At 35.8% G+C, this 22,041-nt stretch overlaps 2 protein-coding genes across 4 annotated transcripts; one reads left to right on the forward strand and one right to left on the reverse strand.

Annotated features, from left to right (window-relative positions):
* Window positions 1-316: 316 nt before the first annotated feature.
* LOC120627261 (transport and Golgi organization protein 1) lies at window positions 317-12,030 on the reverse strand. 2 transcript variants are annotated; one of them, XM_039895179.1, is made up of 13 exons: window positions 11,859-12,030; window positions 9,884-11,710; window positions 9,576-9,757; window positions 8,436-8,727; window positions 7,809-8,005; window positions 6,700-6,834; window positions 6,124-6,272; window positions 5,681-5,782; window positions 4,549-4,760; window positions 2,497-2,635; window positions 1,955-2,164; window positions 1,254-1,366; window positions 317-429 (listed from the first exon to the last, which is right to left on the reverse strand). In XM_039895179.1, exons 1-13 carry the CDS (start codon window positions 11,953-11,955, stop codon window positions 386-388), a joined length of 3,699 nt encoding a protein of 1,232 aa, XP_039751113.1. In that variant the 5' UTR covers window positions 11,956-12,030; the 3' UTR covers window positions 317-385. The 2 variants fall into 2 exon arrangements, with proteins under 2 accessions (XP_039751113.1, XP_039751111.1); XM_039895177.1 differs by having other exon boundaries at window positions 9,576-9,775.
* Window positions 12,031-13,156: 1,126 nt separating this feature from the next.
* Window positions 13,157-21,212, forward strand: LOC120627467. Of its 2 annotated transcripts, XM_039895468.1 has the most exons (7): window positions 13,157-13,245; window positions 13,587-15,014; window positions 15,198-15,351; window positions 17,013-17,274; window positions 17,975-18,098; window positions 19,913-20,073; window positions 20,964-21,212. In XM_039895468.1, exons 1-7 carry the CDS (start codon window positions 13,185-13,187, stop codon window positions 21,183-21,185), a joined length of 2,412 nt encoding a protein of 803 aa, XP_039751402.1. In that variant the 5' UTR covers window positions 13,157-13,184; the 3' UTR covers window positions 21,186-21,212. The 2 variants fall into 2 exon arrangements, with proteins under 2 accessions (XP_039751402.1, XP_039751403.1); XM_039895469.1 differs by lacking the exon at window positions 20,964-21,212 and having other exon boundaries at window positions 17,013-17,251; window positions 19,913-20,015.
* The last annotated feature ends 829 nt before the right edge of the window (window positions 21,213-22,041 follow it).

The raw sequence follows: 22,041 nt of genomic DNA on the forward strand, positions 1-22,041 counted from the left end.
TAGTAGTTAAAATAAGTTATTCGTTTGAAAACCCTATTGGCATAGTACCCCTTTTCCACCTACCCTTGTTTAAAAGACTAAATGATTTTCAAAAAAAAAAAAACTTAAGTCACAGTCCATTCTCTATAATTTGTTTCCTAAAGTATATAGCGGACAAGATATAGTAAATGGACTGTACACAGATTTTGTTTGTGTGACATTCCTTGTTTTACCCCAGTACCCTCCAGTGGTATAAACACGAAATGACTGCCTTTTATTCGGAAGATAAATTTTAAATTTATGTGGAGTATTTTCTTTTCTAATTTATAGAACTTAGTACTTCAACCATCAGCAGGATATATTACTCCATTAATAATATAGCAAAATAAATGTTGACTAAAAGATTTCACTTCTCCGATTCGGACGAGCATCCAGAGCCCGAGCTGGGACCTGAAATAAAACAAAAATAAATTAAAACCTCTAAACAATAGAAACGAGAAGAAACAAAGGAAATCTTTTATTTGTGGCCATGTTTTTCACTAACGTCACATATCTAGGCAATGCCTAAACATGTGACATCTAATCTAAGGAAAGTCCTAGGCATACATCAACCAATAGTTATCACTTAAGAGTTCGTGAAACGACCTTTTCCTATATCTATAGAAAAATGTCAAATTCAAAAATGTTTTACTCACGTAGACCTTGTCACAGGCACTTATGAAGCGTTCATTCATTTAACATGTTACAGTTATATGTCCTTTCACAAACTCTTAGGTGATAAATAATTAGGCATTCGTTTAGTTACAACGGGCTTTAACGTCTTACTTTTCCACTGTATCCATACTAATATTATAAATGATATAGTGTGTCAAACTGTTTATTTATTTGTTTTCTATATAAGCTCAACTCAACCATTGCACTGATGAAATTTTGATGATTAATGAAATTTTGCACAATAATAAATATATCGAGCACACAGGGAGTTCATTACCCCACGCTTAGGGACAGACCTAAAATGGAATTATCTTAATAAACAATTATTATATTAATGATAGAAGAGAATAGAAAAACTTTATTGCAACAAAACACAAAAGGAAAAACACAAGGAAAACAGTAATAGTACTTAGTGCTAGGGTGTAAAAGCGGCTTTATCACTAAAAGTGATCTTTTAAAGGCAACCTGAGCGTGCGACAAAATAGTGGAAAGTGGATGGTGCATAATAAGTACATAATAGTAAGTTACATTACAAAAAAGAATAATATAATTATTCTTACCTGAATCTCTCGAGTATCGCCGTCGGGGAGGTCGTCTAGTGGGACTGTCGGAATTATATTCAGTTTCGGTATCTGCGGGACCGTTTCGAGGCCGCGAACTGCGTCCATTAGGCCTGCCATTAAACAAAAATATTATCCATTTTACTGTTTCTGTATGATAAAAAATATGAGTAAAAAACAAATACTTTTTGACGATCTCTCTGGCGCATCGGTGTGTGTGTGGAAAGTCGCGGGTTCTATACCCGGCCGCGTCTAGGTACCCTACCGACAAAGACGCACGTTTTCGGTAGGGTAGTAATATAATACGCATAAACGTAGGATATCGCATAGAAACCGATTAGGGGCTAATTGGTTTAATACAACTGCCCCTAAAAGGTAAGCTCGTTACCACTTACCATCTTAGACAGTAGCATCACTTACCAGCTGGTGAGGGCTAACTTGATGTAGAATAGAAAAAAAAATGGTATGATTGCCATGTAGTCCGGAGGGAAGAAATTCTCGTTACCTGGAGGATCTATACTTAATATTATTATTTTGAAAGTTTGGATGGATGGATGCTAGTAACTCAATCAACCCTTAACCGCCGAACAGTTCTGGATAAGATTTAGTACAGATTGTAGTCTGGAATAGAACATAGGCTACTTTTTATCACGGAAAAACCTTCCCACCACCCAGGGATAGATGATTTCTTTGAAACTTACCTGTCTAAAGGTCGCATTCTATCTCGAGGCGAATACGCTGGAGGACGCCGTTGTCGCGGCGAGTAGCGACTGTCAGGCGAGTAGCGCACTGTCTCTGGCGAGTAGCGACTCTCCGGCGAGTACCGGCTTTCCGGCGAGTACCGACTCTCCGGCGAATACCGGCTTTGCGGTGAATACCGACTGTCCGGCGAGTAGCGTCTCTCGCTGTATCTGTTTAAACTCAAAACTATAAATCTGTAGGAATTGTTTATATATTATAAACGCTAACTTTCGGTCCTATTTTAACAAATATTTTTGCGTGGTGGTAACACCCTGTTTATTTAGGAAGATTTTAATTAAAAAACATACTACAAATATTTTTCGACATATTTTCTATCAAGAAAACATTACTTGTGTAAAACACTGTTATTCACTGTTATCCGCTACGAATCTATTACGAATCTTTTATTATATACGTAGTTCACATAGATTATTTCTACATCATTTAGCACCTTAAGGCGCTACTTAAGAGTTTTGAATAGTTCCGTATTAAGGTTATATACCTCGGCGGGTGTGGTGAAGGCAGCCGGCCGAGCGGCGGTGGGCGCGGTAACGGCGGCAAGAGTGGAGGTGGCAGGAACGCCAGCGGCGGTGGTAACGGAGCCGGCAGACCCACCTCTGCTTCCAGTGGTGACGCCACCGCTGCGTCAAATCATACATATAACCATTTTATTTTTTTTATAAAACAAAAACGTAGTTCCACCATAGTGCATCACGTTCGAATTTCAAATAACTTTTCAATGCAAGTGTATAAATAAAATTTAGCACGCGGATTTCGTGAATACAAGAAAAACAGTACATTACTGCAGCGGCCAGCAAAGGAGACATTAATGGACGGACGTGTAAGACGCATACGTAAGTCCATCAATGGCTAGTTTTGGCCAAGGCTTGTATAGTACTTTTCTCAAATAATGTGCGGAAATTTATGATGCCACACATAGATACACACACCAAAGAAACACACACATGCGACAAACTTGTAACACCCAGTCGTAGTTGTTAGTTTAACACTAAACTTCCGGAGTACTTGTGTAATAAAAAACAAACCTATTTATTCCGTCGTTTCGAACCACAGAGTAAGTCACAGAGTGAGAGTGTGTCTTTCGCCTGATGCTTGATTTATTGATGGTTGGTCAAATGTATGTCATAAAACGTAAATTATGATAATATCCCTGTAGTTTTTGATGCCCCGTTAGCTGCTGCCTGGTTGCGACTTTATTGGTGAAATTGGCCCTAAATGTACATTTACGCGTTAAAGGGTTAATTAGTTTTTGTTGTTTCAATAAACAGCTTTCTATTAGCATGCTAGTTCGAAATTTAAATAATAAATTTAGATCTTTCTATAATTAGTTACCTCCTTGATTGCCATGTTTCGGAGTTAAAGATTGGTCCATTTTTAAATTACACGAAAGATATCTCGAAGAAAATTGTCCAAATAATGCTCAAATTTTGGATAGAAGCGGGCGTTACTTTGCGGAACTTCATGATATATTATGAAAATTGAGCTTAATTTGCTATACTTAGCGAAAAGCAGGAGAATCTGATTTTTTTTCAATCTTTATACTCCAAACGGATCTCCGGCGATGTACCTCTAAGCTCGTTTCGCTCCGGAACCGGAGCGAAACGAGCGTAGAGGCACATCGCCGATAATTATTAAACGAAACCTCTGAGCACGTTTCGTTTATTCGTCAAAGATCTGTTTGGTGTGGCGTGTAAATATTGAAGAAATTATAAATTACACTATACAGATTCTCCTGCTTTTCGCGGAGGGAAATTCATATTTCAATTTCAAAATTTCTTTATTCATGTAGGCCTATCACACTTATAAAGCGTTCATACATATAATATGTTTACATAATTGTAAGGGGATGGTGATAAATTCGTTCGCCAACTTAAACCTAAAGCTACGAGGGTTCCAAACGCGCCCTGCTCTAAGAAGAGCCCACAACAAATTGGCCGGATAATTTTTTTTTTGTTATCAATATCTCACAGTAAATTTATATTAAGCTATGAAGTTAGAGAAATTCACACCTGAGTTTTTTATCGTTTAAGTAATCCTTAACGTTATAATAGAATTTTTCTGTATGGCATATTCAGTTTAATTTTGATAGTGCTCAAAGGAGACGAAAACGATTACATACTAACTTGGGCCAAAACTGTAACAAGATGAAATTGATGTGAACTAATAGGTTGACAGTCCTTCGCTGAAAATTTTGACAATCTGAGTATTTTGTAGAGCTATAGAGCTGAGTAGAGAATTCTGTATTTTACTTATTAATATGGCTGTAAATGAATATCATAAACGTATTTAAAGTGCGTCTAATTACTTTCAGTTAAGTACCCAGGCGACAGGTTTTCCTTTTTTACCTAATTGTGTAATCGATTCCATTAACCAATAATCTCAGGAAAACTAACTTTCTTGAGCTGCTTTTTGATATTCTAAGATAAAAAAATATGTCAATTTTTTTAGATCATATCTAAACTTTTTACAATTTGGCCCACAGTTTTTCATCTCCTTTTCGCGCATGTTTGAGAAAAAAAAATTAATGACTCACGTCTGTGCGGCGAAGCGGCTCCATCGGCCTGATGCATAGCAGCTAACTTCCTCCGCAACGCCGCGGCGTCGTCTTTAGAAGCCTCGGCGTCCCGCTTGGCCTGTCTCGCCTCAAGCCATGCTGTATGCTCGCGTGCTTCTATCTCGCTAATGGCGGTGCGACGGGCCGATTCCTGCTCAGCTAGTTCCAGCGTTAACGTGTCACATTTCTCCCTGTGAAATGGGATGTCATCAACACCCACCCATTAATGCCCCATGCCGTGTAGTGGACCTCTCAGGGTTTAGGCCGTGGTCCACCACGCTGGCCAAGTGCGGATTGTATAGAATATTTTGTAACTATAAATAACTTTGTTTCAGGCGTTAGGCCATTGTTTCTATTTAGAAATTTCCAAAATAAAGTTAATACACGCGGCATAACGTCTGAATATGTTTGCAGTGTTTTGTAACACTATTTATTTTTAGTGGCCTTATAATAGTAGTATTTATAAAATTATCGTCGATCGCAACGCTGCAGGAGGGCTTACGTCTATACAGAAAAGTACCGTAACACGTACCGTAGCACGTAACGCAATGCAGTGCTTTGTCCACTTTTTATATTATTCTGTCTTTCTTTTTATGTCCACTATTATTTTACTTTGTCGTTATAAAACGTCCTTACATAAAAAGTCATTTATTTTTCAAGACAATTTTATGTAGATAACCCTCGTCGTTAATAGCATGTGATTCAGTTACATGGTTTAGGAGATAATGTAAAAAAAAAGTATCTCTCTCTAAGACTCGACGAGAGAAGTTTACGTCTAAAAGTTACCCGCGCGTCTCTTATGCTTTAAAAAATTTCATTACCAACTATAGCAGACGCGAGTGAAACCTCGGGGAATAGCTAGATACATATATCTAGCTGTACAAAAGTAAACTTCATAATGTAAAGCAGATGAAAATTCATTTTTATTACTACTAAAGTAATAAAAAAAGAAAAGTTTGTTAGTCAGATCATAATTTTGTATTTTTTACTATTGTAAGATAGTGCCACATTAGATTTTTGAATGTTCAGTAGATACGCTTGTATCTTCTGAATATAATTTTTAAAGCAATTCTTTGTTTTTTTTTCATTAATGTAATTGATAGGAACTTACTTGTATCGTTGCACTTCTTGTTGCAATAACTCAATCTTTTCTACAGTGCTCGTAGATTCGCCTTGCTTGCTGAGCCATAACGCTTCTTTGGTACTGAGTTCCCTAGAATATGAGTAGAATATTAAATTTTAAACAAAGTGTGTGCACAACATCAACTTTTGCCACTGTACCAAATTTGATAGCTAACTCATATTGCAATGGGACAATGTACTTACATTTAAGGGAAACTGGGAGAAATCTATTCAAATTCAAATTCAAATCAAATCGGTAAATCCTCCTCATATACGAACTTTCCAAGTAGTTTAAGGTAGGCAGTGTTTTTGTGCATGTATAAAGTGCACGCCACAGCTTAATAGATAAGTTAATTGTACAAACTTCAAAAGTTCACCAATACGAAAATGTTATAATTAAAACAACTAAATATTGTATCATTTCATACTAACTTCATAAGTTCACCTTCCCGTTCTTGAAAGTATCTTCCAAGAACTTCCAGCCTCGTGAGAGCTTCAGATGCCTGTTGGCTACTTGTTTGGTAAGATTGCTGAGTATTTTTCAGTTCCTCTGCGATACGGCTTCTTTCTTTATGTTCTGTCTGGTGGTGAAAGAGAATTTGGTGTAATTCATATTCAGTTTACATATTCTAATCAGTTTTATGAAAATTTGTAAATAAGGATTTTAAAACAACGACTATAAACACCCAGACACTGAAAAACATTCATGCTCATCACACAAAAAATTTCCAGTTGTAGGAATCGAACCCACGGCCTTGGACTCAGAAAGCAGGTTCGCTGCAAACTGCGCCAATCGGCCGTCGGGTATGCAGGTTTACTCACTAAGTTTTCTTCACCGTCGAAGCAGGTGATATTTCAGTAACTAAAACGCACATAACTTAAAGTTAGAGGTGCGTTCTGGAACTCTAACTCGTCACCCCGAAAGTGAAGTTGAAATGCTACCAGTCCCACTGGGCTATCACATATTACATAAGATATTGTAAAAAAATAATTGAAATATAATATTACCTCATATTTGCTCTTAAAAGTATTTTTCTCTTCTAAAGCTTTAGATAACTTTGCTTTTATTTCAGTATGATCTATAAGAGATGTTACATCAAAGTTTGAGGAAGAACCACTATTTTTCACTTCTTTTAATGCATCCTGAAACAAAAAGTATAAATTATCCTTAAATGGTTCAATTGGAGGGGCAAAAATGCTAAGAGCTTCATTATTATATGCCACCGGTGTTCCTGTGGCAAACTACTTTTTTGTACTAGCAAGTAAAATCCACAAGAATTTTTTTTTAGGTTAAAAGGAATAATAACTTTTTGTTGGCAGACTGCAAATATTATTTTTATTATAGCTTTATTTCTCACACAATTGTTTGTCTACAAATTTAAACATATGTTATACATTAAGTTATTGGTTTTTCGTGTATGCTCCCCTGCGGATAAAGCCTGCTCCATCTTTTTTGTTGGTGGCCACACTTATCCAATTATTTTTCAATATAACTATAATGTCATCGACCCACTATTGTCTTGGTCTTTCCACACTTCTTTTGCCTGTTGGGCCCAACTATTTTGTGATTTGATAAGTCCACCTTTTGGATTTGTACCTTGCTATATGCTTTGCCCATTTCCATTTTTGTCTTAAGCCATATTGTAGAGTTTTTATTCTAGCAATACTATTCTTTAAATTTTTCCGACATTTTAAATAAAAGCTTTGGTCTTTGAAGACCAGTGTTAGTCCGTCAGTACTCTGTACAATAAGGTCAACCGGGAAATTCAGGCATAGAGGATTAATTGTTGGACTGTCAATAAATGATTGGATGGGTTAACCTCACAGGAAAATATAGCATGGGTATCCTTGTCCATCAAAGTTAGGATGTGGCTAGTTACCACTCTACCGACAAAGAAGCGATTTAGGGTTCCGGTATGATGTCCTGTGGAAACCGTTCAGGAGCAAGCCTTATAATTGCCATACCCCAAACAAGTTAGCGCTCAATCGTCTCTTACCAATAGGTGAGATTTCAGTTAAGGGATTACTTGTAGTGGAGTAAAAAATATGTATATATACCTACAACTATGCAATAACAGTAGCAAATATAGTAAAAATTATAAAGTTTAGTTCCTTACCTTCAGTGCTAAAATTTCATGTTTCTGTAATTCAATTGTATTTTTTGCTTCTGCCAACTTCTGAGTGGCTTCTTGTAGCTGCACTTTCTGTTTCTTAAACTCTTCCAATGCTGTCTCAGCTGATACATATTTCAATTGGAAATTATCTCTCTCCCTACGCACTGATATTAATTCTTCTTCAAATGCTTGAATTTTATCTATGAGGGAATATAGTGATTAATATTACACATATATAACCAAAAAATAAGTCCCTTATGGGTTGGGTACAGTTGTGTTGTTGTAGTTCTTTTATTTGTGTTCTGAGAGGTATATTGTGCCAAAATATACATGGGTTAAACTAGAGTTTAATTTAAATTAAAACTATTTTTAACTATACTTTAATTACTATGTAAAATTTAACTATAGTCATAGTAGTAATGTATGTATTTATATTTAGTTTTATATTTGGTTTAGTTTAGTTGTGAGAAGATCAAAACAATCTCGAGTTTAAAAAAAAAACTTAAACATAAAATTGTCTTAATCCTAAGCTTGCCTGGCAGAGATAGCTAATAAGCTCTTATTTCCGTAAATTTAAAGTGGAGTATAAATAAAAAATAATAAAATAAAATATATTATTGTTTAACTTACTATTTAATTCAGCTATTTGTTCTTCAGAGTGGGCTCTTTCGTTTAAAAGCTCACTCAGAGTGTTATCTACCTCGCTTAGCGTATTTTGCAGTTCACTTGCAGTGTTTTCCGATACCCTAAGCAATTTTTCATTAGCATCCAACGAATTTCGTAATCTTTCGTTATTTTCCTTTAATTCATTGATTTCGTCTTTTAATGACTTTACCATATCGTCCATACCAAATGAATTGTCTTCTATGCCAGCTAATTTATTCTTAGTAGTTGCAAGCTCCTCTTTAAGGATCTCACACTCCTGAAATATTATAAAAATGTATTTTTGAATTTTATTGGTAACTAGTTAAATAATATTAGTTTTAATATTTTATTCAGAAGTTATAGATCACAGATACACAGACAGATAAGCATATGCAATTTCACACAAGAAATATCTAAATTTGCTTTGCTTGGTCAACTATTTGCACAGTACAAAAGTTTGCTTCCTGTTTTATGAAAATTCACCTACATTTTTATTTCCAAATATTACTATGTTGTATCATGCTTGTGAAAGTACAATGTAGTTTCAATTGAAAGTTAAAAGTTTATTATGTGACATGACGTGACGCTAGATCAGAAGTACAGTAATTGTCACCAACCCTCTTCCCACAGGATATTATGAGGTGACAAAGGGAATATTAAAGAAAGGAAACACAGTGAAGGAAAACATCGTGAGGAAGCCTGCATGCCTGAGACTTCTCCATAATGTTCTCAAAGGTGTGTGAAGACTACCAATCCGCACTGGACCAGCGTAGTAGACTACAGCCTTAACCCTTTGTCATTATGGGAGGATAGCCAAGCCGAGAAGTGGGCCGGTAATGGGTAGATACAATGATAATGAAGGGAATATTACACAGAAACTTTTTACCATCTGTTCAGTGTGGTGATTATGGGCGAACCCTCCTATTGGAAGGAGCTAGTCTTTAGTTTAACAGTGGACTGCTGTGCAGTTGAGGCTCATTGGTTCAGAAGCAAATCAACCATTTACCAACTTATAAATAAATTACAAGAAGCTAAACAGAACAATATGACAGGAGTGCTTGGGAAACAGGCACCTGGCACCTCATACAGTACAGTACAAACAATGTCAAAAGCCATTGGTCTCACCTTAGTAGAAAACAACAACTCCCTCTGAAGATTATTAATACTGCCAATCAGTCTTCCATCTTGTCTACTGCTTTCAATATAATAGTAGCCCAGTATAAACAGTAAGACTGAGCCAGCTGTAGTCAGAAGGAATGTTAGGAGACGATTAGGTTTTTTCATACTTTCACCATCGCAATACTCATCTGTAAAACAAGTATCACCTGAAATTTAATTACAATCAATCAATTGTCTTTATTATACACATAGTATAATTGTTGTCCGTGTTTTTGAGGGTTTAATGAACACTGCATTAAGTTAAATATACTCACCAGCTGATGGGAACAGATCATGCGATGGTTCTTTTAAACCCATAATGGAGTTGTATAAATTCATAACATAACCAATAAAGGAGAAACTTTCTGATTCTTCAGATTGGGTTCTTTCACTATCAGGATTATAAACATAGTCAGGATTAAAGATCTCTTTTGGGGGTGATTCAGTACTAGGTGGCAGCATATCTGCAATAGTTGTGTAAATATCTGAAAATAAACCCTGTGTTGTTGTTTCCTCTTGGTAAGATGGAGTTTCCGTAGTGGCTTCACTAAATATTTCTTCAATTAAATGCTCAGTTGAGGCTTCATAAGGATCTGCTGTAGGTACAGGAATAGAAGATGTTTCAAAGGATGCAGGTACAGTATCAGGGATGGCAGATGGTTCATAGGATTCAGTTACAGGATTTGTTTCAGGGATGGAAGATGCTTCAAAGGATTCAGTTGCAGGATTTGTCTCCGGCGTGAAAGATGTTTCAGAGGTTCCAGTTACAGGCACTGTTTCTGTAGTTGTAATAAGAGATTCCTCTGGTACAGTTTTGGTAGTTGTCTCAAATGTATGTGCCATACTTGGTGAAACAGATGAAGTTGTATCCACAGGTGCAGGTTTTGAATTAGGATCTGAAGCAACACTTGCAGTACTTAAACCTACAATACTATGTAATGTAGCTCTTGTGGCCTCTGTTGTTTTCTGTTCATCATCTATGGGTGTGACTGGTATGGTGGGTCCTTCTTGTTTTGGTAAAGTAGCACTAGTTTCAGTCTGCATTTTTTTAGTATCCTTTTCAATATTTACACTTTTAGTTTGAATATTATTGTTTACTTCGTCTTTAATATTTGTCTCACTACTTGATTCAGGCACTTCTGGTATATCAATAAGTAGATTTCGAGTAGGAATAGAATTTTCTTGAATACTCTCATTTTTTATTGGCTGTTCTGCAGTTTTAGTAATACTATTCATTTCTGTTGGAGGCACCAATTTACTATTTTCAGATGTTAAGTAGTTATTTTTTGAGTCTTCTGTATTAGACACCTCAATAGACTTTGAAACAAATGTTCCATCATCACTAGAAGAAAGTTCTAGTGCTTCTGGATTATTTTCTGTTTTCATCTGCATATCATTTATTTCTTCCATATGAGATTTAGAAAATGAATCATCTTTTTGGTCAGCAATTTGCTCGTTTTGTGTAATAGATTTGTCTGTGTCAATGCTTGGTTCAGTTAACTGATTTTGTGTGATGATTGCCTGTGGTGGATTTTCATCACCATTATTTAATTCTGGCAAAACATTGTTTAGATCTACCTGATTGTTTGGTTGTTCAAATAAGGCAGCCTCTGTTGTTGATTCACTTATAGTATGTTGATTTAAAACTGTTTCTAGATTATTTTCTTTGGAAATATTTTGATTATCATCAATGCTATTTAGTTCAGTTTGTGTCTTTTCTGGCATATTTAGATCATCATTTTTATTAGTTAAGACAGAAGGGCTGGGAGTATCTTGTTGTTGGCGTAGTGATGGCTCTGTTGTAAATATTGTTGTGCCCTCAAATACTTCATGAGGCTGCTTAACTTTGTCAGGGTGTATTGTGTGTTTCTTTGTAAAATCTAGAGGCAAAGCTACCAAATGGCTTTTCTCAAGTACTTTATTTTCTCGTAAAAAATTTGATTTAACAAATCCCGATTTACCCTCTATAGTAGCATACCATGTCTCAGGGATACTTCCACCAGATTTCATATAAATAAAAGCTTCAGCATTTGCCCGAAATGGGATAAAATCTGGATCAGCACTATTATAGCCAAGGAGTGTTTTTGCTTTCGACATAGGTTCTGAAACGTGAATTACACACTCGATGTAAAATCTTGGGTAATGACGTGTTATGAAGAATCAAGTCTTCCGTGATAGTTACTATTATCGTGATATTATTGATAAAAAAAGAGAAGTATTGCAACGCTAACAGATTGACATTTTACTTACTACTACATTCTGGATTTACACAATAAACTTGATCTGGTAATGTACATTGGCATATTGAAATTAATAATGTGAATAAAATATATGGTAATACAGTCATTTTTGCATTATTATTAACATTCAAATAATATTATATTATTTTAAATAAAATTCACAAGCACAAAACAGCAGGCCACATCATCTGTCATTGATGGACGTCATTTGTCAATTGTCAAAGAATGACAATTTAGAATTTGACAACCGCACTAAATCTTTAACGGCTCTGAATTCTAACTTTTTTAATCTATTTAAATCCGTCGAAATCCTAGACTTCTAAATTTTTTTTTCATTAATCTAGACCGCTCCAACTCGATGTTTTCTAAGAATTAATCTATCTGGTGAAGGCATGGATTATTTGATATGGTTGTTGATAAGAATATTATAATAATTGTTATTGTTACGTTCAAGAAAAAGGAACAGTTCATAATATTGCAGACATGTATAGTTCTGAATTTGAGCCGTATCCTTTAACTTTAATGTGCGATTATTGATTATTTATACTTATTAACTGCTTGTATCGTTTTAGAGCTTTGTACAAATCACAGCACAAAGAGAATACCAACACTACACTTCTTGTAGTGTTTGTCTGCATTGTCCGCCGGCTTTTTGAAATAGGCATGTTAATTTACTATTATATATATTATATATTGTTTAATTTACTATTGCCAAATTTGGTATAATGTTGTTTAATTTTCAAACTGAAGTACGGAGGTACGGAGTTCTCATATTTACACTGTACAAATAAAGTGGGAACACTGAATCTTTATTATAAACAACATCAAACAGAACCCTCATTGAGCCATTATTGCACATCTCACTTCATACCAGCGGAATGTTGGTAAACGTTTGAAACATTATAGGTAAAATAATTACAGTGTCAACTGTTAAATGGAATAAAGCTAGTAAGTAAAGTGACTTACCTCTTGTTCGAAAAATACTACTAAAATGGTGTGGTTTTGGATGCTTCAATACAGGTTGTGTACAAAGTTTCTGTATGTTCTTAATTCTGTGGGTGTTGGTATTGTCATTGGAGAATACTAATTAAACTCATAATAATATTATCTGTCGATAACGATTTTTTTAAAGTATTGGGCTATGAATAGGTTATAATATGCTGTCATTCTATAGAACAACAAAAAATACATTCAAAATTAAAATAATACTAGATTAAAATATATTTAATAAATTGAATCCCTCTGAATAAGTCAATATTTTTTTGTAAAAAAACATTCGACGACAGATAAATAGACCTCATCACGAGACTGACTCCCGTTGAAAATAAATAAATAAATGTCTACTCAATCTCATGTTTCGTTAATTGATTTAACAAAACAATTTAAATTTGAGATTGGTAAGACAATTATTATATTTTCGAAACATTTTATACTGATTGTATTTATGTGTCAGTTAGTATAAATGAAGAGTTTGTAAATATTTTATAGGTGCAATTAGAAAATGTTTTCCTTGAAACCGTCCTCTAATCATCTTCAGTCCGATATGCCACTGGGTTTAAGTGCCCGCCCGCTAGTCTAATATCTAAGAGGTCCTCGGGTTGTAATGGTCTGACCCGATCGACCACTTGAAAGGTGCTTGATTGGTGTTTGGTTCTTGCTGTACAATTTTTCCTTGATCGATACACTGCATTCTCAGATATCTAATAAATCTTAAGTTAACTATTATGAAATATTTCAGATGAAGATATAAAGAAAGAAATATGTTTTGATGAAACATTAATAATAAGTTGTGGTCATAACGAGGGTGAGTTTACCGAGGAATCATCTGAAACTGAATTGTCGTGTACCGATTCAACGGCAAGTAAAGTGTCAGAAAGTAGAAAAGACGATGAAATAGAGCTTACGAAACAGGAACCAGAAGAGGAGCAACAAAAACCTCCCGACGAGGAAGAAGTAGATGATTTTCATTTTTATTTCTTCCCTGATTGTAATAAACCTGTTCCACCACATGATAGTTTGGTAAGCTGCACAACAGAAGACGGTTTTCCAAAAATTAATCCAAAGCTTCAAAAAGGTTCAGTACAATGTACGTGCAAAATTGACAAAAAGGGAGAGTGTCCTTGTCACTTTAAAGTTCCATGTCGATGCGGTGCTAAAAAACGTGCCGATTGCAGTTGTCTTCAAGTTGAAAATATTTGTATATGCGATGAAGGAAAACCTCAACTTGTGTGCAAATGCAATTCCAGCAAAGTATGTTTGTGTCATGACGGCAAACCTCGTCCTATTTGCGATTGCGATCAAGTTGACAAACCATGCATATGCAATCACGGAAAGTATCCTTGCCCGATTTGTGTCTGCGAATTTAAGCCAAGAGAAGTAAATAATATTTATAAAGATGTGATTCAAACAGAAGAACTCGGCGAGGCTGAAATGATTACAAACGAAGAATATTATTCTACTCCCATGACAACTCCAAAACCGTGTACTTGCCAAGAACCTTCGCCAAAACCTGTTTGTTTCTGTATGAAAGGGAAAGAGTGCTTGTGCAAAGGTGGAGAGTGCAGCTGTGGTGTTCCACCAAGCTGCATTTGTGAACCTTCTGAAAGTGGCCGAATAGCTTGCGATGACGATGACTCCAAAACAGTTTGTGTTTGCCCAGCTGAGCAAGTTTGCACTTGCGATACTAATTCACCTGATCATTGCAAATGTTTTCCAAATCCGATTGACTGTACTTGTGGGGAACCAGAAAATTGTGTTTGTAACAAAGTTTGTGACTGTATTCCACCCTGTATGTGTAACTTTAAACAAAAAAAGAAGGATTTTTGTACCTGTGACGAAAATAGAACGGAAATTGCTGGTGGGCTTCTTTGTACATGCCTACCTAAAAAAGAGAAAGTGACAAAGTTAAAAAGAGTGAGAGCTGGTAAACATGGCTTCCGATGGTGTCCAGATGTAGATCCGAAGCATAATTATTTTGGCTACTCTTACGATAGACATGATAAAATATCGTTTAAGGAACAAGAAAAGGAGAAGTTAAAAATTTTAGGACTATACGAGGAGCCAACTCAAGAACAAGAAGGTACCTGTCCTGTTCATCAGGCAATAGCCCCAGAATTCAAGAAGAAGGTTCGCAAACCTTCGTTAGATTGCTGCAGCGGTGTTGGAGGTATCATTGTACTTTAACTGTCTTATGAAATGTTTAAATAATGTGTAGAATTGAATCTATATTAAAAAAAACCCGGACGAAAAACGCAGGCAACATCTAGAGTTTAAGTTAAGTAACAGATTATGAATGGAGTATATTCTTAAAAAATAGTGTCTACATTAAACAGTCTTCTTCAAAAAACAGGTATAAGCATAAGCGTCCAAAGTCTAGGTGAAGATAAAGGCAAGTTTCTTGTTCAAGTGGTATCTCACGCATCTAAAGAAGGCGCTAAAACTGGCACCAAGCTCGTCAGCATCTTGGATTGTAATCTACATACTTTGGAAGAGAACAAAAATGAGTGAGGATTTATCATGTTTGTTCTAATTATTATTTTTAAGTAGTATCTAGTGGTTCTAACTTTGTTTAACTTTGGTAACTCTGTTCTAACTTAAGCTGTAACTACCTTAATTACTTTATTTGGACTGTAATGTACCGAAAACTAGATGAACAGGTGTAGGTACTTTGACGATATGATATTAAAATGTTTAAAATCTTTGAAACTTTATTAAGTTTTCATATAAAGTACGCTGTGATTCTATAACATACTATACTGTTTTTACGTCACTTACGTTCCGATGAGGTCTTGGATGAGGCAGGTACTATTGTAACGGAAAAATTAAGGTCCTGATAGTAAAACAATATTCACATGTATACAATAGGTATAAGAGTAGGTAAAATTTAATACGTTTAAATGTAATGTCCTTACAATTAATAAAGGAATTTCCTTTTCTTGTAGGTTACTATTAAATTGAATTGATTTCTCCAAATCCTAACTACCTAATTTTATAAATGAGAAGGTGTTTTAGTGTTGTGCCTTCACGCTCTAATTAAAGAACAAATCGACTTGACTTTTAGCGTAGAGATCGTTAAAGTATGGAGAGTAACATATGTTTCTTTTGGTCCTGGAACATCATCAAAATACCAAAGGGTGGTGTACAGGGACATTCGTATTTTTCCACGAAAAAACGTTCTTCATTCACGCCCTAACAGAACAACCAATCTACTTTATTATCGGCATAGAGATACCTAGTTGAAACCACGGAGAATAATACAGACTACTTCAATGCTTCACTAAACCTAGGCATCGCCTAAGTTGAATGCCTAATGGTTTAGGCAATGTCTATTGAAAAAAAAACTTTTCATTAACTCTTAGGTGATAACTATTGGTGAGCGGTTGATGTATGCCTAGTAATCTCCTTAGGTTAGGCGTAACTTATTAAGGCATTGCCTTGATCGCCGTTAGTGAAAACGGGCATAAGTCCTGGGAAAAACCTAAAATTTGCAAGGGTATTACCTATACTAAAAAAACGAATATCCTAATATTCGTTTTTTCATAAAATATTCTTCCTACCAAGCCGCGGTGTTTTCCGTGGTGAATTAATTGTCTGTACTAGACTAATTTTCTTTATTGCAATTTCATGTTGGTACAGATTATCACAGAGTCCCAAGTACAAATCATGCCAGTTTCAGACTTATTCACTGCAGGTAATACCGCAGGTCGTAGCTAGTCTAGTATAAGCGATAGTTTTATGGGAGTCTTTTCAAATAACGGTAACGTAAAGTCGGTAAAAGTTATACGGATCTCCTAATTTCGGATTTGTTCACGTAGCCCTTTTATGCCCCTAGCATAGAAAGTTACCGATATAGCTCAGCAAGTCACGCAGCTGCAATGGCAGGGCGGGGCACATATCTCAGAGAAACAATGGACGCTGCGGTCCCAAGATGTTGGTATGGCTTCCCCACACCGGTAAACGTAGCAGGTTGTCCCCTAGATAAGGTGGGCAGACGACATCATACGAGTCGCTTGAAGTCGCTGGAAACGAGCGGCCCCGGACCGTGGATTTTGGAACTCCTTACAAAATACATATGTCCAGCAATTGGTTTTTAATTGGTCTAATAAACAGGGATTATAATATGTCGGTACGTTACCTATACGATCTTAGATCCATTTCATTTCAGGCATATAACAAAGAAGGATCTTACCAAGGAGCAACGCAGCTATATGACGATCTGCGAAAGCGGCTATTACAATAAAGTGACTCGTATTTGCGGCGAGCGACATTATGTGAAACGACTCTATCACTCTTTCGATGATGCCCGTAACTTTTTATTGGAAGGTGCTAATGTGGTGCTTCTCCGATATATTGGGCTGAGCAGATACTGCGGTCACATTAAAACCGATACGGTCCTGATCGATGGTACTATATGTGAAAGCATTTACGTAAGGTCTTCTTCTTTTATCTACTTTAAGGACATTATATTTAAAAAAAATTGCCTCAATAATGTAACATTCAATATACCAGCCTGCACCTATTTAAATTGCTTATGGACTCCCATGCTTTAAATCCTTTATAAAAGATAATATGTTAAATAGTTAGCCTATTGCCAACATTAAAAAACCCAATGTCTTAATAATGAACAACATCCAAACACACAATTATAAAAATAAGAACATTGAACATCAAAACAAAATATTCATTCAGCCGCGCGCCGTAAATAGGTTATTTGAATCCCCGCCATATTTCTTTGATATTTTTATTGTTTTGTTTACAAAAAAATGAGCAATTCATCAAATAAAGTAAAAAAGTGAAGTGGCAAATATCAATACTCCGCCGAATACATCGGGATCGGTAGATTCCAAGATTAAAGAACATATTATTATAATTAATACCTACCACAATAAATCATTATTTTATTAATACTTAAGTAGTTTATATTATGTAAATAATACTCAGAGACTGGCTGTTTTTATGTTAGCAGTAGGTTAGCTAACTGTTTCAAAATCTTTTATAGTGGATTTATATTAGGGGTGTAGATAAAGACTTGTATGCAACCCACATTCGTGTTTTAGTATTAAAAAATTAAGGGGTATCCATTATTAAAAAAAAGTTGCATAAATAAATATTAAAAAATAATTTCAGGTAAGCTTGGGTGTAAGTCAGGCGATTGTAAACGGGAAGCCATTATTCGTCGTGAAAGTCGAGCGTCATATTATTGAGCCGTCTGGATTTATTCATCAAACATTGACAGTTCTTACGCTGAGAGGTGAGCTTGCGCTCAGCAGGGCTATTCTCTGAGGAACATAACATTTACATCGGTTGAAACATCGCATGTTCTCAAAGATTTTTTTTTTATTTCGAGGACATAATATGGCAAACTATTTGCGCAAATTACAAGCGCTTCCCTTACTATTGTTGTACTATACGAATTTACCGGAATTTAACTTCGTCGTTACGCATGTAAAATGTTACACCAGGGGCGACACGTATCTGAATACGTGTCGCGGATGTGTGCGAAAGCGTTTCCGTTGTCCAGCCATCAGGATCCTGATTAGAACACCGTGGCGTTTTAATCGGTAGGAGCTCGACATAGCTACCCTGCCTATCCATTGTGCGATGGTATCCACGAGGATTTCCCCACGAAAACAGGTGCTTTGATAAGTTTCTTAGCAGCATCGTAAAGGAACCTTACACCGCATGGCGGTATGTCTGTGGAGTTAGGGTGTTTATTACATAGCATGTTGCCAAGGAATCATACGATGTAGCAACTTGCAACCGATGCAGATATTAAGTTTCGTAGAGAATTAACCTGCAGTTTCTAACAAAAACTTTTCGTATTAAATTTTGTGACTCGCGTTTTTTGATTCAAGTTGACATGACAGTTGCTACTTGTTGCAAAATATGATCTCGTTCAAAACTGTCATGTTGACATTGGTGATCGTCTGTCAATTTATGATTACAGAATAGTTATAGCATTCTGTGTTTTGAGGTTGTATCATCCGCATTTAAACATAAATAATTTTTTTAAGCATATACATAAATTCTTAACTAAGTCAAAAATTGACGGCATAAAATGCTGCGAATAAAACTTTGAGAAAAAATAACCTACGTTAGTTTGTTCTTAGTTAATGTTATTATAAAAATAAAAGTGTGTTTGTTTGTTTGTCGTTCCCTCACGCCCTTACTAAGCAAGCATTTCACTCGATTTTTGGCGTAGTAGTTAGAGTTAGATGAGCGGACAGAGAGTAATATAGGCTACTTTTTATCCCAAGAAAACAAACGGTTCTCACGGGATTTGTAAAAATATTATAAAAGCTGAAAAAGGAACAGCTAGTTATATTATAAACGCAAAAGTGTTTTTGTTTGTTTGTCTTTCCTTAACGCCCTAGCTAAGCAACCAATTAACTTGACTTTTAGTATAAAGTTAGTTAAAAGTACGGAGAGTAACATAACTATTTTTTATTAATTGAAAACAGACGGTTCTCACGGGATTAGTAAAAAACCGTAATAAACGCGGGCGAAAATCGGAGGCACTAGCTAGCAAAATAAATAACGGCCGACTGGCGCAGTGGGCAGCGACCCTGCTTTCTGAATCAAAGGCCGTGGGTTCGATTCCCACAACTTTAAAATGTTTGTGTGGTGAACATTAATGTTTTTCAGTGTCTGGGTGTTTATCTGTATATTATAAGTATTTATGTACATATTATTTATAAAAATATTCATCAGTCATCTTAGTACCTATAACACAAGCTACGCTTACTTTGGGGCTAGATGGCGATGTGTGTCTTGTTGTAGTATATTTATAAATAACATTTTAATTCAATAACACATTTCTTAATGCAGACTAACTTCATTCTGTATCAAACCTGCATGAGCACTATTCGTTTCATTCGAGGTTGTGTGGGGTGGTATGGGGTGTTATATTGTCTACCCACCCCAATCATACTGGGCTAAGGTCATTAGTTATGTTTAGCTCAAAACTTCTGATTTCTTACATTCGAGCTTTACAAACTATAATTGCGACTTAATAAGAATAGATGCTCCGCGAGAACGGTATATCATCGGACACATACTTTTAAGGTTACATGGTGAGCCACGAGTGGGCGGATACCAGTTACATATTTCATATTAATCCACTGCTGCGGATAGTTCCCGAAAAGGATGAAATAGAGCCGCACGAACCCCTTCGGGAACATTGGCGGAGCGATTTACAGCTGTTTTCAGACTATCTGGATTATAAGGTATATAATTACGCATACCTAATACTTTTAGCTAAATCCTCAATATAAATCAGGTTTCCTGTCTCATAGGACAAAGGATATAAGAGCATGGACCCATGGCGTCGCCAACTACTGTTTGCTCGGTTTTTTTCTCACAAAAGAACCCAAAACTTATGTTGGTCGGCTCAACCTGTTATTCGAACCCAGAACCTCGTAATCTGTAGTTTAAAATGTTATTAAAAAAAAAAGATTGCTATAATCCTTGCACAGAGGTGTAGGTATTTAGTTATTGGTTTTCTAGTACTGCTTTCGGAAAAGCGTTGTCGTCATATTTTGGACGGTGGACGGTTTTACGGTGGGCTTAATGACGGCCGTCATAATGGAGACGTGATTAGTACCATCACCGCTTTTAAGATATCGGTTCGGTAATCTAATTAATGCAGGGAAAACCGGATTACCTTGATTTAATCTAATTAGTATATTTTAGCAAATGGACATTAGACGTTTTTAGTTTCTTAATATTAACTATTGCCATACATATAATATCGAAACAATCGTAAAAAGAGTAGGCTCGATGGAAAGAGGCTACTGGCGATAGAGTACTACAGAACCTGTTCATAAAAATGAACAACATTTGTACAATACCTTTTTTTTCCCTTGAAAATTTAAATTGTATTACATTATTCATAAAAATGAAAAGCTGAACTTTTTCCTGAAATCAATACTTTTAGAGAAATAACGGTAGACTATTTTATTAAAAATTACGCAGTGACAACCATAACCAATATAAGAAAGTTATAAAGGGTTAAGAAAGTTCAATAGGGTCACAAATTAGTATGGCAACGGGAACGGGTTATGGTTTTAGATAATATCAAAACAGTAATATTATTGATGCACTAACAATCACACAGAGTACGCGGTCATCAGAAGGCGCTAAGTACGTGACAGAGAATGGTGAGCTGACGGGTTTAATTCGCGACTATCTTCAGACGCTGCTTATGCTGCGACCTCATGATGCACTGCAATTCACAAGCAACTACTTCGGTTCGACCCTATCTGCTTTGGACTTACCACACGATGAGTATTTTGATCCTCGTGCGAGACATGTCAGATATTACTTTTTTGAAGAGTAATTAAAAAATAAACCTAAATAAACTTAAAGAAAAAAAAACCTATGGACATGGGAATTTAAACACTTCGTGTTTTCATTATAATTTTCGGTTAAATTAGTATGATCACCCTCATCGTCATCATCATATCAACCCATTACCGGCCAACTACAGGGCACGGGTCTCCCCCCGCAATGGAAAGGGGTTAAGGCCACAGTCCACCACGCTGGCCCAGTGCTGATTTGTGGAGTCCAGACACCTTTGAGAAAATTATGGAGAACTCTGGTATGCAAGTTTCCTCACGATGATCACACTAAATTTTTGAGGGACAGACCGCACGACCCCTTTTCGCATGACTTGTGTGTACCAGTGATCATCAAAATATTCAACTTTTCCATTATGTGGAGTCTTTTAATAATGAATACTAGTAATAAAAAAACAGGTGTACTTGTGGATTACTTATGTTTTTTTCGTTCGCTGCTTGTAGGCAACAATCTCATCTTTTAAAATTGTTTACTTACAAAATTTTAACCATCGTATACCATAATTGTTTGTATGTCAAATTTATTAACTCAGTTATGACAATTTTGTTACTCGAAAAGCAGCACCAGTAATTATAATTTGTGAGATCGCTGGTAGTTTGCGTGCGCTTAAATATTAAATTTGGGAATATTATTGGGAATCAATAAATTGTGGTAATAGTTTGAAAGTCCCGAAAATATCTCCAGTCGATTAATAACAAGCAAGGGTCTTGAATATTCATTACGGATAATTAGTCCGGCATAATTTTGTTATATCTATCTACATTGAACATTTATTAAGGCGCTGCATTGACTTAGACATTCTTATATACTTTTGTGTCTTGTGTTGGACATTATTT

The sequence above is a fragment of the Pararge aegeria genome, chromosome 11 (assembly GCF_905163445.1).
Source record: "Pararge aegeria chromosome 11, ilParAegt1.1, whole genome shotgun sequence".
Classification (NCBI taxonomy): domain Eukaryota; kingdom Metazoa; phylum Arthropoda; class Insecta; order Lepidoptera; family Nymphalidae; genus Pararge; species Pararge aegeria.

Bases quoted from the DNA above. Each gene is read 5' to 3' on its own strand.
- LOC120627467 (XM_039895468.1), top strand. From the start codon at position 13,185: ATGTCTACTCAATCTCATGTTTCGTTAATTGATTTAACAAAACAATTT. The intron at 15,352-17,012 runs GTGAGGATTTAT...ATTTCATTTCAG, and splicing joins TTGGAAGAGAACAAAAATGA to GCATATAACAAAGAAGGATC. The intron at 18,099-19,912 runs GTGAGCTTGCGC...CATACTTTTAAG, and splicing joins GACAGTTCTTACGCTGAGAG to GTTACATGGTGAGCCACGAG.
- LOC120627261 (XM_039895177.1), bottom strand. From the start codon at position 11,955: ATGACTGTATTACCATATATTTTATTCACATTATTAATTTCAATATGC. The intron at 8,728-9,575 runs GTGAGACCAATG...ATAATATTTCAG, and splicing joins AGTTGTTGTTTTCTACTAAG to GAGTGTGAGATCCTTAAAGA. The intron at 1,367-1,954 runs GTAAGTTTCAAA...GTTTAATGGCAG, and splicing joins AGAATGCGACCTTTAGACAG to GCCTAATGGACGCAGTTCGC.